At 36.9% G+C, this 20,158-nt stretch overlaps 1 protein-coding gene across 8 annotated transcripts in view; it reads left to right on the top strand.

Moving 5' to 3' along the window:
• SFSWAP (splicing factor SWAP) overlaps nucleotides 1-20,158 on the top strand; it is a 104,662-nt gene that overhangs the window by 4,176 nt on the left and 80,328 nt on the right. For all 8 annotated transcript variants that reach the window (XR_010592892.1, XM_008163473.4, XM_008163471.4 and 5 more), the window contains 4 exons: nucleotides 10,532-10,617; nucleotides 13,618-13,843; nucleotides 15,531-15,643; nucleotides 18,248-18,383. Coding sequence is in view for 7 of the 8 variants with exons in the window: in XM_008163473.4 (XP_008161695.1) it covers nucleotides 10,532-10,617; nucleotides 13,618-13,843; nucleotides 15,531-15,643; nucleotides 18,248-18,383 (561 nt within the window). In the remaining variant the exon portion in view is untranslated. The remainder of the gene's footprint in view (nucleotides 1-10,531; nucleotides 10,618-13,617; nucleotides 13,844-15,530; nucleotides 15,644-18,247; nucleotides 18,384-20,158) is intronic.

Here is a 20,158-nt window from a genome sequence, read left to right as displayed (position 1 = left end):
GTCATAATTTGAGGGCTTTTTAAAAAAGTTGGTAACATCTCAGCAAAGCTCTTATAGGAGATGCTTCAGTGAGTTCTTAATTTAAAAAGATTAGATTATATTTTCAAAATATTACTTTTCCCAAGTTACTGCAAAATATTATAATTAAAGCCATAATTGTCAAGATAAGGAAACAATAAACTTGGTGATGCGTTATCTTTGTTTTTTTAATTGTTCTTATTCACAAAATTCAGTAATACACAATGGGTCTCCCAATTCATTCTGTGCAAATTACTGTAATAATATGGTCTATAGTTGTCATCGTTTGGCATTAATTTTCTCATGACGGTAGTTTAGGGAAGATGGTTGTGTCTTATGTTGGCAATGTCATCAAGCCCTCATTGACCCCCTTAGCTGGCAAAGGTTTTATATGAAAGCTGGAAGAATATATGTTTCACTGTTTTAAAAACACACCAACTGAAATAAATGCAAAATAGTTACGTAAAGTAAACTTAAAATTGGTTTGAAGGGTTACATTCAGTTTGAAAATCATATTTATCTGAATAGTTACATCTAAGAGCTAAAATTATTGTTACAGCTAAGAACTAAAATTCAAGAAATTAGAAAAAAAAATCTTATTTTAGTTTTGTATGCCTTTTGTTTATAATCAGTAGGAGGAAACTGACTAACTGAAAAGACCCGTAGAAACATAAATAGGGCAGCTGAAAAATCCTCCTACAGTTGTATTAGAAGAATATTGAAAAATTAGGATGTATAATTTGTAGTCTATTAATACATTGTTTTTAAAATTCATCATCCTAAATTTTTTGAAGTTGTTTTTCTTTAAAGTGCCATTACAGGAGTCTGTAACCGGCAGATACAACTCTGAATTTCATGGTATTCCTTTATTTCATTTTCAATAAACATACTTTGCATTTATAACAAAATTCACTGTGTGCTTTAAAAATATTGCTGTATTGAGTGTCTCAACACTCCTGATTTTTACCATCATCAGTTGGGGCATCTATGAATGTAACTACATTACTTAGCAATTTGAAAATTGCTTACTGCAGTGTGTGAGAGAGCCTGGTGTTCTGAGACCCAGGCAATAAAAAGGGATGATAGAATTAATCAGGGCTGAAGAAAGAGCTCTTGATCTGTAAATTTCCTGGCATTTGTCTGTTTATACTTTGGTCTGTAATGTTTTTAAAAGTTTCCCCTATTAAATCCTTTTTGCAGATCCCTGTAGAAGCTTGTGTACATTCTTACACTTTACTGGGACTGAACTCTCAATCCATGGCAGTGTCACTGAAGGGGGCCTGCCTGCCCCTTATTTTCTAATATAAGTTTTTCTTCTGTTTTTCAAGGCAGAGGCTGCAAGAACTTTCTCTCACTCTTCTGCCTATTTAGCACTAGTTTTTAATAACTATGAGACAAGTGGCTATCAGCCATCCGAGGAAATAGCATCAAATTTGTATATATGTAAAAACTAGCTTCAAGTAAGGCTCTTTTCCAAAGGAAGTTTTACTTTTTCTCAGTGTGAGCATTTTGTAGTGATGCTGTGACTTAATGAAAACATGTATGCCTAAATCTCTTGAAAAATCCAAGGAGGTCAAGAGCAAGTTTGAGGTTCATCTGCATTTTCTACCTCACATGGGGGAATTGTGCACAACCTAGTGAAGTGAACAGCAACTACTTAAGGTCATTATCTGAGAATCTATGGCAGGGGTCGGCAACCTTTGGCACGCGGCTCACCAAGTAGGCCCTGTGGCGGGCCGGGCCGGTTTGTTTACCTGCCGCGTCTGCAGGTTCGGCCAATTGCGGCTTCCACTGGCTAATGGGGGTGGCGGGAAGTGGCGGCCAGCACATCCTTTGGCCCGCACCGCTTCCTGCCGCCCCCATTGGCCTGGAGCGGCACACCATGGCCAGTGGGAGCCACGATCGGTCGAACCTGCAGACACGGCAGGTAAACAAACTGGCCTGGCCCGCCGGGGTGCTTACCCTGGCGGGACGCGTGCCAAAGGTTGCTGACCCCCGATCTATGGAGACCTCTTACACATGCTCAAATAAAGGGTGGGATTCTAAGGGTAAAAGAGGTATCTGTGGAAATGATCCTGTTGCAACCCGAAAAATAAGATTATGCTAAGCAAACGCTGCTTTGAGCTACTTCAATTAATGATCCCAAAAAGAAACTCTAAATAAAAGGCAAAGCATATATTACCCAACCAATCTGAGACAAGAATATTTGATTTGCTGTCATTTCTATATTGGAAAACTTATTAGGGCTGCAGGGAGGGTAGTGAACCCATCAGCAGGCAGAGCAGGAAGTGTTTATAGTCCCTAAAGGCAAACTTTCCAGCTACCTAAACTGGATACAGCTATTGCTTCTCTGTCTGAAGGTATTGTAAGCCTCTCAAACTTGTATTTCTTTTTGAAAGAACAGGCTGAAGGAAGTCTCAGTACTTAGAAACATCATCTGCAGATGCCAGTGATGTTAAGTTGCCATACACTTGAAGTAGACTTCATGTCCTGATGTGATAGAGCAACTCAGACACAAAGATAAGACTAAGTAAAGTCACATAAGATGTAGACTAAGTAAAATTTTTCTGCAAAGGCTTATGACATCAGTCACAGGATGCACACATGGAATGCAAATATCCTCAAAATTGCTCATGGTGTCAGCTAAGTTTAAGGTGAGAGCCATTACCAAGCATATGGAGAAACAGATGTTCAGAAAATGCAGAATCTTAGCACGTCACCAAGATAGACAACTGTGGAGGCGCAGAAGAAAGTCATATTTTGTAAGTTTTCTCAATCCAGTCAACAACCAGGCAGCCACAAGTTGGGTGAAACAGAGCCAGAAAGATGCACAGCTTGGTCGATTGTGCACTGAGGCTAGGATTTAGGCCTTAAATCAGAGATTTTTATAGATTCAGAATGTTTCAGTGCTGCAATTTACAACTTATTCATGTTTGAAAGTTTTTGTTCACAACTATTAGGATCCTTTCCATTTGCTAGGGAAGGTTTCTTACCCATGGTGATACAATCCTACTTACTCTATTATATTATTTGTATCAATATGGGTAAGTAAATCAGTCTCACCTAGCTGGGAGATTCATGGAGTGGAAGAGCCTTTCTTTCATTAGAGAATACAAAGACTGAAGAAAGCTATTACCAATGCCGGTCCTCCAGTTTTTCAATCAGGGTTCAATCAAAGGAAAGCGGTGATAATGATTCTGCATGCCAGGATTCACTTGTTCTAAAGGACTAATCCCACGTCTGAATTTCAGGAAGGATGCTGTGTTACCAGAGCAGGTCGCCCATTGAATAGCGGGGTGGTTATGATATTTACTTTACACAGAATCAAGTAAAGATCATGTTCATAATCAACGCGTCTCCAGTCAGATGAGCATGCTACTGATGCAGAGTGATTCATCTTGGAATGAAGATGCTATCCATCCTCAAATCTTCAGCTGATAAATCCATTAGCCTATTCACAGAGCAATACAGGTCTCTGTGAACAGATTGCCCCATAGCACTATTATCTGAACTGATACTACATTAAACATAAAAGTCCATGTCAGTATCTCTGGCCTCATATTAAAAGGCCTCCAAGGGATTGGCCCAGGCTGCTTGGGAAATTGGCCCTCCCTCCATGATGATGATGACTTCCTGTGATAGTTATGTTCCACTAAAACAATGAAACTGTCAGTGAAAACTCATAAATGTGGGGAGAAAGAACTTTCACAGGAACTGGACCTAAACTTCTGAGTTCACTTATACTAGAGTTAAGAATGACTATGGACTTTCAGAATTATTGTAAAACACATCTGAGGGAAGTCTAACATGCCAACTGAGCAGGTTCACCAAGATGCAAGGGAAATGGAGCGTCAATTATATTTAGCCAGACAGTGGTTCTGTGGGAAAACCCCCTGGTAGAATTGTATCAGAAGAGAGTTCAGAAATGAAGAAGTTCGTTGGAAGGAAAAGACATGAAAACCAAAATTAGCCAAATGGAAATTCCAGCTTTGTGTACCTACTCATTCTGTGTACCCTGGAGAGAAACCATGATGAAGCAACTGAGGTGATACCACTGGTACCTCACTGGCCAAGAAAACTCAAGACTTTTCTATATATTCAAACTCTTAGTGGCAAAGATTGTTCAGTGCAAGATCCAATACTTTATTAGAACTCAGTCTTTCTCAAGTAGGCTGCGTAGTTTGAGAGAGTTGAACAAAGTATAAGGTCATTTCAGTCACTGAAAAAGATGTTTTCTTGACTATGTAATGGAAGCATCAACAAGGATTTGGAATATTTTTTTATATATATATATATATATATATATATATATATATATATAGGCAGAAATATAGATGCCAACAAAGCCACATTACCAGTTATTTTGAAGTTCTTACACACAGATTCACCGTTGTACTCGGTGTAAGTTCTGTCAATCACTGCAGGTTATCTGTTGCAGGTTTCTTTTACTCGGCAGGACCACAAAGTTAAGCAAGTGTCCCCTTGTGAATCAAGTAGAACCTTTTGAGGTAAAAATAAGGTATGCTTCTTTGAAGCATAACTTGCTTTTCAGTACTCTGATATCACATCAGTTTGAGACCATCATTTCCATTCATTTTCCATGTTGTTGCCTTTCTAATCAATGTAACTTGGCACAGAGAATAGCTGAGCTATTGTAGCTGTATTGAATGTAAGTGCTGCACAGAGACAATTTTGAAGGTGTGTGCAGAGCAGAGTTTCACAGAAGGTGGATAAGGAATTAATTTCCTCTCAGGAAATGCTATTCCTTTTTTCCAGTGTTCAGAAAAATGAAAATTCCTGGCTTAGCCTGCGCATTCCTTCCTGATGTTCAGTATATTTGAAATCCTCAGTTGTCTTCCCTCTCCCCCCCCTCCCGCCCCCTTCTGTGTAGATGCATGGGGAAACACTTCCTATTCTGTTAAGTAGATCTGAGTGCCTCTAGGAAAACAAGGCAAAAGATTTATAACCTCCTTGGGAATTAGGATATATTCTTCAAGATTAGTGGTCATTTTATCGTCTGAAAGGCCTCAGCAATTTGATGAAATGTGTAAAGCAGCCACATGATTATCAGTTCACTTCAGAAGACATAGCCAGAGCATTATGAGATCGGTCTCTGGCTATGTCTTCACTGCAGAGTTAACTCAGCTCAAGTGAGAACAGCTACATTACAAAATAACCTAGGCTGCACAGAGTGGTTGTTAGCAGCTGTCAAGTTTTACTAACTTGACTTGTAGCCTGCACCCTATGACAAACCAGCCAACTTGTCATAAAACCACTACCAGTGCAAATTAATTTGGCTGCTTTCTGCAGGACATTGTTAGTCTTCAATTACATGTTCACATACTGTCTTTTCCCCTGTTTCATTCAGTGCATAGTGTGGACCTGCTCTGGGGATGTATCTACATAGGTCATCAGCAGGTCTAGAACCTAATTTCAAGTCCCTTATCAAAAGTGTGGGAGGGTGCCAGAACATTCAAAAGAAAAGGTTGCCAGAAGATTTTAACAGGAGTAAAACAATATGTTTTTCCCTAGCCTTATTCCCAGAAATGGCTGAACCATTTTGGCTGAAATTAAAAAAAAAAAACAAAAACGAACAGTCTGAGGCTGCATAGAAAATTTCAGCCCGAATGGTGTGCAAAGTTATAAATAACTGAAAACAAGGTCTTATAATGGGAAATGTCAGGCAATCTCAATAGGTCTGGTGCCAGCTCAGCCTGTAATATTAAATTCAGAATATTTATCAGTTCACTAGCCAGTTTCTTTCTATGCCTCTCTGTTGCTAGCTGCATTGCTAGCTACAATATTTTCATTTAGTTGTTATTGGCAAATGGGCTTAAGCCCAAGAAAGTAAAAGTTCTTACCTGTTACTACTTTTTCCTCACATAAGGACTATTTGCTGCTCTCACCCATTCTATGATATTTTTTGAGGTGAAATAGATCTGCATTAACATTCACGTTCCTGCAAATTCAATTTTAACACATTTATGTTGGAATTAGACTTCACTCTGGAATGTTCTTTTATTAAGTAATCATTGGAGTTTTGGAATTAGCCATCTGTTGGGAAGATGAAGGGGGTGTGTCTGCTGACATTGCCCTGATTGATAGCTCTGCTTCAGTTGCCTCTGTAGCATGAAGAATACTAATGAATTCTAGGGTTGCAAGTGCCTCAAAATAGAGGTTTTGAATGGAAATGCTATCTCAATCATAGCTGTAGCATTGCTTTTGTTGGACTAGAATGAAAACTGTTGGTTTTTACTCAAGGGGTGCAATATCCATAGGAATTGCCATACTGGTTCAGATATGAGGTCCAGTATTCCGTCTCTGACGTTGGCCAGTGTCATATGCTTTAAAGCAGCAGTTCTCAAACTTTATTGTTTCACATATCATCTTAAAAAAGTGAATGGATGGAACTTGAAGTTCATGTACCATAGTACATGTACTGCAGTTAGGGAGTCCTTGCTTGAGGGAGGTGCAAGAACCCTGCAGTCGGCAGGTGGGACATAATCACACCACATTAGATCTCATCCTGATATATAATAGAGATTTGCCGAAGCCCCATAGTGGTTTAATATACTTTCCCATATTATCTTAAACTGTTATGGATAACAAGAATGTCTAGAGTCATAAAATATCCAGTGCTTTTTTAAATCTTACTAAGTTCTTGCGGTGACAATCAATTCCACAGTCCCATTGTTTGGAGAAAGTGTTTCCTTTTAGCAGTTTTGAATTTGCTACCTTTTTAATTTTATTGAATGTCCCCTTGTTTTGTATTATGAGACAGGCTGAACACAGAAGCGCCTCATCTGCTTTCTCTATTCAGTTCATTATTGTGTATATGTCTATCCTGCCTCCTTTTTTTTTTCCTATGGGATTTATTTACCTATCTTTTCATTGATTCAGTGATCATATGACGTAACATTCTTGTAGCCCTTCTTCCGAACCCCAACCCTTTACTTTTAAAGCCGCACATCCAAATACAACCTCAGTGCACCTTGTGAATAACTCTAGCATTTTAATATCATGCCACTTTTAATTTTATTTTACTTTCAGTTACTATAGATAGTTTTCAAGCATCTCAAGGGAGCCCAGCTTTAACCAAGGAACTGTGGTTTAGCATTGTTACAGCAGAATTAGCATTGATCATGTTGAATCAGTGTCATTGGAGAATGTTTTACTTCACTATTTTAAAAAAAACACTCAAGCTCCACTCCAGCTTTCCTAAATGTTATTTCTAGCATGCTTGATTTTCCTTTCCTCTCCATAATATCAGTAAATTGATGTTTAATATAGATAACGAAAGACTTAAAATGCACTTTTTCCTCATGGTGCACACTTTTGTCTTTGTAGTTGAGTGTAAACAAATTACTCTAATTTCATTTATTATATTGTTGAGCTAGTTCAGAACTGAACTCTTTTTCAGAATACTTTCAGTTCATCACGACAACAGTTTATTAGGAAGTTTTAGTGTAAGGAACAAACAAATCTCAATCTTGCTTGGTAGAAAAGCCGTGCCTGGTTAAAGCTGTTGATCTGACTTACTCTTAGTGGTATTTCTTCTAATGGAAAAAACATCAGAGAGCTCTTACATTCTCTTACTCAGCGTTCAAGTTTTTTTTTTTTTTTTAAAACATCTTTAAAAAAGCCCTCCTTGAATACTGGTATGATTTCTGTCAAAAAGAAAACGTAACACCTCCCTCTCTCCCCCTCACCGAATTCTTCTTTGATTAAGTTGAAATATCTTTAAAATTTTATAATGCTAGAGTACATTGCATCAGATCTTGCACTGCACTTTCAGAGTCAGTACCACTGAAGGGAAACCAGTGTTCTTAAGGCAGTTCATTAAAATGGAATCCTGACAGTGAACTCACTTGTTTAAATGTACCTTGAGCAAAATGCTTTTGTAGAAACAAACGGAGGTAGCAAAGTAGATTTTCTTGGAAAAGGGCAGACAGTTGTTATAGCAGATGAAAAGATCTATCTTCTGTAATTTGCTGTATTTTTACTATGCTATGAATTTTCAACAGAATGGTGCAATTAAGATTTCCCTTAATGTTGACTTGTGAAATTGTAAACATGCCATATTTACAAGTCAGCATGGAGAAGAAATTAGTTATTGGAATTGGACTATATACAGCAGTGTAACCTGTTAATGTGAACTTGAGCAATCACTTTAAAGAAAGCGATTTTAATCTAGTTCTGTTTTGGAAAAGTACATAACAAGCTTATTACTTTAAAAAGCCAGTTAATCACAATTACAAATTTACAACTCTTTGCTAGTGTCAAGATGTAGCCTAAACTTCCTTAGAATAACTTTGCTTCCACTTTCAGGATCTTGTTTTTCTTATCTGGAACGTTTGACCTAAAATCCCCTATACTTTTCCACTAATTAAAAAAAAAAAAAAGTCTATAATTTATTTTGGAGTTTTTTGTAATTGCCCGTTCTGAACTATGGATGCCAAATAAAGCAAATAATTTGTAGGTCACGAACCTGTAACAGACTTAGACCCCGATCCTGCTGACTTTCCACACAAATAATAAAGTAGTCAGCAAAGCCATCATATCTGCATCCCATCAAACATGTCTTCCCTAGAGGCCTGAACAAAGTAGACTTTCAGTGCCTCCCCTGAAGGGTCCTTATTTTCACAGAAGTTTTATACTTTCCTATTCTGCCCCTTCTTTCTTTGTTATTTCTACCATAAAGTAATCTATTTTTATTTGGATTAAAGTTTGTATCAGAGAGTTATTGTGTTCAGAATGAAATACTTCAATTAACCGTTTATTTTTCTGGATTTTTTGGATGTACATCTAGTACAGTAAATGACAGATTGCCGTTTGCTGCAGGATATTATGGAGGAACAACACTCGCTTCAATTCTAAAGATTACTAAATAGAATAGCATTTTAATGTTGCAGTCATGCTCTTCTTTGTACTTTATTTTTTAATACTTTCATATCTTAAAGTAAGTTAATTTTCAAAAATGGTATTATACATACATTCAAATGGACAAAACATATTTTTTCTAAGATTTATTAAATATACAGTACAAATAAATGTCCTGTTTTGTTTCCTTTTTTATATTTGTGCAAAATAAAGTTTGTATAATGTAAATCTATTAAATATCTACAGTTTTATTCCAAAACTCAATATGAAATGAAAGGAGCGGAGGGGAAGGAGACAATTACAATTCAGAGAGGGATGAGAATTGTAAGAGATTAAATATCTTTTCTTGAATCTTCCACTTAAAGTATATTCAGCTAGAGGGAAATGTTACCAGTGTGGCCTACAACTGTTTGAAATCAGACCAGCATGTCTCCATGCATCTTTCTCTAATGTGTGAAACTGTGTAGCATTAACATATCCTAGTAGAGGAGAACTGTTGCTTTTTTATATATATATCTGCTTTGTTTATCTCTTCATATTAGCTGTATTGCACATTATTTTTCATAGGTCACTGAAGCTAAACACCAATAATAAAATATTGAACCTCACTCTGTTGGTTGAACTGCTTGGAAGTACAAAAATAAAATGTTGTGTATGTTGTCCCTTTTCTCATTCAGTCTTTCTCACTGTTTGCATTCTCTAGTTTGTCAAGGTGAGAGTGGATTCAGTCATGTCTTGAAGATATTTAAGTCTAAACTAGTAAAGTGTGGAGCCTACTAAAACAACTACTAGTTAAAATACACATTTTCTGTGCAAATAGTAACTACATTTTAGTAAAGTAGATATTTAGTGGAGGGCAAACGTTTTTAGTCACACATACTTTTATTATTGCAGATAATGGAAAGCAATAGAAACTCACCTTTGTGTTTTTAAAAAAACAAAACAAAAAATCCTTCCCCCCCCCCCCCCCCCCCCCACATTCATGCTTGTCCTGATCCTGCAATGCATTGCATATGGGTGGACATCTGTGCCCACACAGAGCCTTATTGAAGTTAATGAGATTACTCATGTGAGTAATTTGCATATGGGCATAAATGTTAGTGGCATTGGGAACATAGGAGCTCTACAACTTGCCTAGTTGCAGAAAGGAAACATCTCTGTTCACTGCGTTGAAAAATTGTCCCTTAATTTTGGAAGAGAAAAACTTATTTAAAAAAATAGACATAGCAAAGTGTTTCAAGATCTAATGAAAGTTGCCTGCAATATCAGACTTGTTTATGTTCAGTACTTGATCAGGAGTTGATGATTTGTCAGATATTGGACCTTTAATATGCCATTGGTACAATATCCTATAAATCAAGCCCTGGTCCAGTGCTTAATATAAGCAAGTTCCATGTTGCAGAAAAAAGTACGATAGTAATTAGCATAACTTGATTCAGTGCCTTTGGAATCACTTCCTGGTGAGTAGTGCAAATACTTTCAGCACTTGTCCTGGCCCAGCAGTTAGAGAATTCTGATTCTTTGAACCACAGATCCTATCAGTATTCCTTATTTATAATTTTAATACATATTTTGTATGTCTAATTTTTGACTAGTTTTGTACTGTAGCATTTCACTTTGTCATTTACTGTAGAAGCAGCTCAGGCAGAAAATGTCGAAGAAAATGAAGAACCTTTCATTGCTCCCTTGGGACTGAGTGTACCTTCTGATGTAGAACTGGTATGTGTGTATATTTAATACTGCCTTTATAGCAATAAAGTTTTATGGCCGTTCATAAGGTTTTAACTGCATTTTTCCATTGACTTTGAGTTAAAATCTACCCAGCTATTTTAAAATTAGTGGGTTAATTTAAACTGACCACGGTCATACGGAATTAGAACTGTCATATTTTACTTGCTCCATTGAAAAGAGTGTAATTTTTGTTGTAATGTGCTTTTACCATCACTTACAATATTGATTAAGTACTCTGGAAGAAAACGTAATTGTTTTTGTAGTATTTATTTTTAAAATTGCAAAATGCATCAGCCAACAAACAAGGTTATCTGCTTATAAAATGGCAAACTTTTGCAAATTCTTTGAAATAAAAGCATAAAGAACCACATTAATATAATTTTTATCTATCTTTTCATTTGGAACAAAGATAAAACCTTGAGCAAAAGTATATTTAAGTTCAATTTATTTTACAAAAAAAGAGTAAAAAATTAAAAATAGGGCTTGCACTAAGTAAGCGAAGATCAACTATAGCCATTTTAAAGAGCACTTCTATGAAGGAGTGATGAAAAATTAATACATTCTAAGAAATATATCCCTTTATTTTGGGAACATCAGAACCACAGAAGTTTTTTTTTTCATTCAGTGTTGTCACCACAATCCATGCAATGTAATTTTTGAACTTGATACAATTTACTTATTTTCTATAAAACGTAGGCTGAATCAACTCTTCCTTCTTTACGGAAGTTTGATTTCACTGAAGTGAGGTACCATTGATGCTTGACTACATTTGTAAATGTTTGGAATTCAATATGTTTCATGTGTTATATATCAGAGATTTTTATGATAAAAACAATCCCTGTGTATTATAGAACATTTTGAAAATGTTTCTGTGGAGTTGCCTCAGCTCAGAGGCAACAGATTACTTAGCAATTTGCTGATGAGCTCTTAATTGGCAAAAATTACTAGAATTCTGAGTAAACACTGTATTACTAGTACAATAAATACTGGAACACACAGTATACCATAGCTTTGTCTTCATTAGGTATTCATTGAAGGATTTCATCCTGTTTAATGTTGGTATCATGTGGTACATATCAGAGCTATTCATTTAACAGATCTTATATCCTTGTTTTACAATTTGAATTTTTTGTTTGATTTCCAAAGGTTTCTTTGAAATGTTTATGTAATGAAACTACGGTAGCCGTATAATAATGTGCCATAAGTATATTCCTTCAATGCAGTTGTCTTTGCAGTAGGGTTTCTTTTGTTATAAATGTTGGAGGTTGAGTTGCTGTCAGTGGTGGAACCCTATTAAATTGAATTTTCCTATTGGTACATTAAGAATAAATCCAGATGAACTACTCTGATCACAGTGGAATCTCTTCATTCTGGGCTCTCCATTTCTCTCCCCTTCAATATCTTTTTTCTCACCTGGTAGACTGCAGTTGTGATACTGCTCTTTGCTTTTATGAGGGCATACAGATGGCTGATGATGGTGTGCCTCCGAGGACCCTCTAGAGGTTGCTAGGGTCCTCTGTTAAGTTTGTGACATGTGCCAAGTGTCATGAGTCCATTTATCAAAAAATCCAAAGTTACTATCCAAAATGCAAGCTTTCTATTTTTTTCAGAGTTATTGTCAATCCCAAACCCCATTTTTAAAAATACATTTTATTTTACAGGCCAGTAGTACTAATAATCTCAGTAATAACTTTCCCTGTGAGCACAGCAGTAATTAATCATAGCGCATATTTTTCAGTAGCTTTTTATGAAAGGGATACCATTAATTTATCTAGTGTATTTGAAGAAAGAGTTAAAAATAAGTTTGATACATCCCCTGTGTTTTGAGTTCTCCTGCTGATATTTATGGTTTCGATAATATTTTCCTGTTCTGTTTCTCTCGCCTGTTGCTGCTCAGAAGGGCCACCAGAGATCAACTGATTAAATGATTTCATTGTGAAACTGGCTGTGCACATAGTTCTGTCAGATACACAAGTAAAGAAACTGATACTGTAGAGAGAACTTCTTTGCTAACTTTTAACTATAATAATCTCAGGTGTTGTAACAGTTGGGGAAAACATTAGACAAAAGTGTGATTATTTTTCAAGTTAATATTTTAATAAAGACTTTAGTAGAAATAAACTTGCCCAAATAAAGGTCCTTTGTGTTTACCTCACCTTGAAACAAAAATATTTTTCCACGTTTAAACAAATGGCACCAATCTTAATAATATGGTTTGCTTTAGCTGTTTTGAAATGGAATCTTGCTATGCTCTACTCAGATTTCTGTATCTGTCTGTTGGTGCAAAAAATCTAAAAACATAGAGTGAACCATTAATGTGGTATCTAGTTCTTAGGTATCAATAATTATTTTAATTGTAGAAATTATGTGCAGTTAAGAAAAAATAGACTTAGCCAAGTAGCGAATTAAATAAAGACAGTGAGCAGTACTGTTTATGAAGCATTTCAATTCTTAAATTACGTTCTTGTTCTCCAGACAGTTTGATTTTATTTGAAAAGGTGGGGGGCAGCTTTCATTAGTCCTCAGTAGTGGGTGAAAATGATGTAGTGCTGTTTAGCTTTATTCCTTGAAAAAAGCATTCAAACTTTGATATGTTTGACTATGGTTGATTGTGGCAGCACAGAAGAATTGCAGTTCAGAGGACACTGCTCAGATACAGTTTCCTGGAGGAAGTCTTGCTACTTGATATCTATCTCTCTACCAGTCTAGGACACTATTTGCATACTTTGAGAGTATTGTTAATTGCCTTTAGCAGAAATAATGGTAACTGTGTTGAGGGAGACAGAGTTGAGAGTGGGAGAAGTTTACAGGAAGGAAACATGGTGAATCTTCAGGGTTTCTTCAGATATGGAAGCCGAGGAAACTTCTTCCAGATATGGAAGCTCTTCTTTTGTTTTAACTCTAGCCAGGCGTCTCACTAATTTACTTAATTGTTCATGGATTGATTAGTAAAATGTGTTCATAAGTATTTTTATTTTGTTCCCATAGCCACCAACTGCAAAAATGCATGCAATTATAGAGCGTACTGCAAATTTTGTGTGCAAGCAGGGAGTTCAGTTTGAGATTATGCTGAAAGCCAAGCAAGCCCGCAATTCTCAGTTTGACTTCTTGCGATTCGATCACTACCTCAACCCCTATTACAAACTCATTCAGAAGGCTATGAAGGAGGGACGATATGCTGCTCCTTCTGAAAACAAAATGGAAGAAAAAAAGAGTAAGTTATTGTTTGATATAAAATACGTCTTGATCATGTGTGGGTTTATAAATGTTCTCTGCTTTATTTTGCAAAAATGAGGCAATTATCTGAACTGGAATAAGACAGGGCCACATGGGAGTTACTACATTCTGTCTATGTAAATTACTCCAGCAGTTTCATTTGGGTAAGGTGGTGATCACTTCCTATCCTCAACTGTTGTGCATTGCTGCTATGTACTTTAGCAGTGGCTGCTTATTACCTGAGAAGTGGCTGAATATCATGGGTACATGAAGTGATCACAGTATATAGCCTGCTTTTGGATGAAAGTTGCACATATTTGTAAAAATGCTATAGTTTGCCTTTCTTTCTGCACCTTTCTGGTAGCATTTGCTTTTTATAGAATTAATTGCACGATACTGTGTTTTCTAAATCTTGTGCAAATGTAAAAGAACTGAAGTCTTCATTGAATGAATTATTTATTGATCTTCCTTTCCTGAAAGGGGAATACATTGGTTAGAGGGGGAGCAGGGCAATCAGTGAGAAAGCATTCAGCTAATTAGTACACAGGAAATAATGGTTTACTTAATGTTGACAACTTCAAGTTATATGTAGCACCATTATGTGTGAGCTGCAATATTCGCAAGTAAAATTTTAGGAATATGTAAGTAGTACTGTCAAAATAAAGTAATTAAAAATTTGCCATGCACTCACGCACCCTCACTTTAATATGGAATGTTCACTCTACAAAGAAGAAAAGAAATAATAAACAGCCACATTTTTTTTTTTTTGGAGTGTTGGCATGTTAGTAGGACAATACTCTAGCGTCCTATAATTGAGATTGATAAGGTGCCTCAGGACAAAGGAAGTCTACTTTTACAGCAAAATAATTTAAAAAAATCTCTAAAGGGAGAACATTTTATATTATTCAGATCTAAGAGCTGCTGTGGTCTTGGAGCACCTATAATAAATTCTATTCGCTTATAAATTCTATTAGTATATTGGAAAATTACCCCATGCAACTAAATATTAGTCTTAATTTGATAGCTAACCGTGCTTGTTTGTGTCTCTCGTTTTTAGTAGTCTGCCTGTAAGACAGTAAATGGTTTTAAGACTTCAGTTTGTCCAATAGATTAATAATTTATGACAGGCAGAAATGCTACTGTGCCTCTTCTGTTTTAACCCTTTTTTCAGGGTTTAATTATCTGTAGCCATGGGCTTGGCCTACACTATTGAAACAACTTAAAACATAAAGCCTTCAACCATGTATATAAGTGAGAGTGGAAATGTACTTTGCACATAAATTTCATTTGAACTTGAACTGCTATAAATTATGCCTGTTCAAATATGTACATATCTGTCTGGCATTATGTAAATAATGCCAACTTTTAAATGGTCACAAGAGAACATTTTAATTGTATTGTAGTTTGTCAAGATTCATTAGGCTTTTCATTTTTGTTCTGTAACTGTTACTGAAAATAAAAGGGGATACAAAATACCAGATTTAAAGAAGTCAAAGTTCATTCACACATTAGAATTTCTATAGGTTATTCCTTGAATGACTGAGTTTCTTAAAGCCATAGTTTCTAACGGTGTTCAAAATTAACTTTATTCCTGCTCCCTTTCTCCCTACCTGACACCTCTTAAAATGGCAAAAGAGAGAAATGAAACTAAAATCCCCCCCCTCTAAACATTGGCTTTTATGTAGATTCAAAAGTTAATTCTGATGAAGAGGAGGATGACGACGATGAAGATGGCAACTACCTGCATCCGAGTCTCTTTGCCTCAAAAAAGTGCAATAGACTTGAAGAGCTTATGAAGGTAAGCCCTCTGGAGAATGGACTATCTCTTGTTCGCTTTGTAGAGTACCTATCATAGTGGGGTCCTGGTACATGACTTGGGTTGCAAGGTGCTACTGTAATACCTTTTATTAGTAGTAGTAGTAGTAGTAATTTGTATTTGACCATATTAAAACTACTGTTCTAGGTTGTAATGCTTCAAGTTGCAAGTTCTGATTTGTATACAGTACAGTCTTTGTAATGCCGTACTTCCCTTGCTTTGTTGACACAACCGGAAAAAATAGAGCCTACATATTGGTAAAAATTTTGGAATATATAACTTGTGTGCTTCAGGTTTCCTGCCTCATGCTTTTTTAATTTCCTGGACATCCTTGCTAATCGCCAAGATTGGTAGTTTGAATAGTTCTATTCCCTCACAGCCAGCCTTCTCTATTTTATTTTATAGTGAAGTAGTTGTGCTGAAATTGTGACATACTTTTAATGACAAAAATCTTATGTCCTAAGCACAAGGTCGAGCAGCTTAAGAAGCTGGGTTGTGAAGGAGAAACTTCTCAATCGCAGATCTGCTACAGTATCACAGTTGATTTAGAAAATTATTGGGGAAAAATTTGCTTTTTATTTTCAAGTTAGGTTTGCCCTCTTAGGAAAATAGTTTAACATTTATTTCCTGATCACTTGAATAAAAAATCCTACATGAACCCTGACATGTAAATCATATTATTTTTAGCAGTCTACTTTTATCTTTGAGGTGTTCTGGCTTTGAATACACCTTTTTCTGTTGCATAACAATAAAGGATGGTTTCCATATTAACTATATATCAGCGATAAACAGTTCTTTAAGAGATCCTGTCCCTTCATACATTGTCTCAACTTAATGTTTTCTTTTTACACTTTAATAGAATCCCAGTATCTAATGATGGTTTAATTGAATGACTTTTTAACAATTAAGTTATCCATTTATTGTCTTATTTTTACAAGATTGTTAAGCATTTTTGTTTCCTTTATTTATTCAAGATACCTTGCTAATGGTAATGGCATAAACAGCTAAAAGAACATAATGGAGACTAATCTTTCACTTATATTTTTGAGGATGTTCAAGGGGAATGGTAAAAAAGCTAACTGGCCAATAATAAAAAACCCTATCTGGGATGATTTAGTTGGGGATTGGTCCTGCTTTGAGCAGGGGATTGGACTAGATGACCTCCTGAGGTCTCTTCCAACCCTAATCTTTCTATAAAAATACCTCATATTTTCACAAGACCCACCATTGATATTTAATACTAGCTTTGATGGAATGTTACTTTTAAGGCAGCTACAGAATTCCTCATCTTACAGATTTATTTAAAAATATACAAATACAGTAACTCCTAACTTAAAGTCGTCGCAGTTAATGTTCTTTCATTGTTACGTTGCTGATCAGTTAGGGAACATGCTCGTTTAAACTAACGTCGTTTGGCAGCTGCCTGCTTTGTCCACTGCTTGCAGCTAGGTGGTGGGGGCTTGGAACCAGGGTGGACCGGCAGCCCGCCTATCAGCTCCCCCTATCAGCTTCCCGCTCCCTTAAGTTACCTGTGCTGCAGCCGCCCAGCAGGCTATCAATTGCCAGCAGTTCAGCTGTCCCTCCCCCCCACTGCCATGTGCTGCTCCTGCCTTCTGCCCTGGAGTTGCTACCAGAGACTCCTGCTTGCTGTGCAGGGGGGGAAGAGGATGTGGGCTAATGTCAAGGTGTTCCCCTCCCCCCTGCTCCTGCACCCCATTTACCCCTTCTCCATATAGAGCAGGGAGGGACACGGCCGGAGAGAGACATAGAGAGCTTGGGGCAGCAGCTGCTGTCTCAACTTCACAATGCACTTGAGAGTGGGTCAGCTTACTTAAAGGGGCAGTGTACATCTCTCTCTTTCTCCCACACACTAGGTGTGTGTCTGTCTCTGTCTGCTATGCTGTCTCCCCTACCTCGTGTTTGTGCTGCCTTGTGTGAGAGACTACATTAACAACGTGTTAACCATTGAGTGCTAAGCTAAGTGCTAGTTCATCATTTAGCAGCAAGGCATTCTTTGGGAAATATCCCTTTCACCCTCTAACTTCACCACCTCAACCAAGCTTCACAATCATCATAGCTATGAACAGTATTAAATTTTGTTTAAAACATATAGTGTGTGTATATCTATATAATATATAGTTTTTTTGTCTGGTGGAAAAAAATTTCCCTGGAACCTAACCTACCATTCCCCCCCTCCCCCCATTTACATTAATTCTTATGGGGAAATTGGATTCGCTTAACATCGTTTTGCTTAAAGTTGCATTTTTCAGGAACTTAAGTACAACATTAAGCAAGGAGTTACTGTATGCTGTTTTATCGTTCTTACTGCTCACTTTCAGGTATGCTTTTGTGATAAATGTAAGACTTTTCAGCAGGTTGATAGCCAGGGTGACGTAAAAGGTATAAGACTTGTGTTCCGAACAGTGTGTCAGTATTTCTCTAAAGCATAACAATGAGACATTCTGAAGTTATTGGGGAAAGGGAGTGTTAAATTGCTGTTCTTCGTCCTCAAATTCAGAAGTTCTAAATACTTATACTTAAAATTGTTGATCAAGTGTTAAATTGATGTCATTACAATTTTTGCAGCCTTTAAAAGTGGTGGATCCTGATCATCCACTTGCAGCACTTGTCCGCAAAGCTCAGTCTGACAATAACTCATCTACCCCACAATCAGCAGATAGTGCAGCCATACAGACATCACAGGCGGACTATCCTGCAGATTGTAAGTACATTGTGATACAAAGATTATAGTAAATGTGGGAATTGTCCTCTTTATAGATGAAAGTAATGAGAGGTGATAGTATTGATCTATTTTTCCAGATGGATAGTCCTTTTATCTAAGGGGTGGTAACTTTCCAGTGTAAGTTTTACACCAAGAACATTATTTTTCTGGTATCTTAATTAAGCCTTGAAGAGGTTCTGTTTGTTTTTATTTTGAGAGAAAATGAAATTTCTTTTATACCATATAATTCCAGCAGTCACAAATCCAGTACCTGTACCTGATTTCCTAGGGAGTGTGGGCATATGGGATCTCAAGATCAAGCCCCATGCTTTCTTGCACTGCCGTATAGTTGGTAGTAATTTATCTCGTGGGATCGCTTAATAAAGAACGGAAATTACTTGAATTTATACTAGGTCCGTAGTAGCAGATGGGTGTCTAATAGGAATGAAACAAATCTTTCTTTAATGTGTTCAGTATGAAGTACACTAGCAATATTGCACATATACATTAGTTATACCATCAGTGTTTTAAACTTCCCACTCTTGGGTGCTCACATAGTAACAATAGAAAGAAATGCCTCTTCCCACCTCTGGACACTTCCATTCCATGGTTTCATCACCCCCTAATTGAGGTCAGTCCGGTCCACTGTGTAGGATTGACTAATGCATTTGAAACTACAGCTTATTTAGCATCCACCAAATTGCTTTCTGGACAAGAAAGACCAACATGAACATCTCACACCAGGCCTCCTGTGAGCTTCTCAAACTCAGTGTCCAATTCCAGATTCAGATAAGGCCTACTTATTTTAGAGACAGATGAATGTATTAATAGAGAGAGAGAGAGAGAGACTGAATGCTCTGTTAATTGCTGATGATTGAATCAGAAATGGTCAATCTTCATGCTGTCTCAGTTGCTGACATGGGCCAGTTCCGTTTCCTTGTCGGTCACTCTTACCAGAGGACAAATTTCAAGGAGATTGAGAGGACAGTTACTGTTATAAGATCAGTCATGGTACTAAATTTAATGTTACGCAAAACTCTTGGAGTTCATAACCTGTGCATGTTACTATTTTTTCCAGACTCAAAATGAGAATCACAGTAGCTGTTGCAAACAATGTACTTGTCCCACCAACAAGATACCCATTCCCTGCCGGCTTCATGATGTTCTGGTGGACAGTCTCCGAGAACACCTGATAGGTGTACTATTTTCTCATCCTCCTGCTAGTGTTGTCACAAATGCATCTGCAACTGCTATTTTTTGATTGGCTAAATTGATCAGTTTGCTCAGAACATCCTGAAATGCAGTGACTGGCTATCCGCATGACCCAACTTGTTCAGTGCCTCCCAGCATAAATTTCAAGCGATTACCCTGGAAAGTATAAGAAGTACAATTTTTTAAAAAATCTGTGTTTGAATAAGAGAGGCTTTATAAATTTGAAATAAGATCTCTTTTGAGCCTGGGAAATAGAAAACTTTGAGAGAGAAAGTTATTTATTTTGAACGTACCTATGAACAGGGAATTAGAACCTGTGAAGTGTTTTCTGAATTACCTGTCTCTCTTGATCACCTTTTGTCCATGAGTGGGACAAGATTAATCAGCTGAGAACCAGAGAATTGGCACTGTGTAAAGTTTTACCTCTCCAGTTTTCTGCTCATTTGCCACCATAAAAACAACCAACCCTTGCTTGTCTCCCTGTAGAAACATTCTAGTTTGGAAAGGACAAATACTATCGTTCACGGCCTTCCTTATGGAACTCACTTTTTATCAGAATAGTG

Source organism: Chrysemys picta, chromosome 15 (genome assembly GCF_011386835.1).
Source record: "Chrysemys picta bellii isolate R12L10 chromosome 15, ASM1138683v2, whole genome shotgun sequence".
In the NCBI taxonomy this organism is placed as follows: Eukaryota; Metazoa; Chordata; order Testudines; family Emydidae; genus Chrysemys; species Chrysemys picta.
This window is presented reverse-complemented; position numbering and strand designations above follow the sequence as displayed.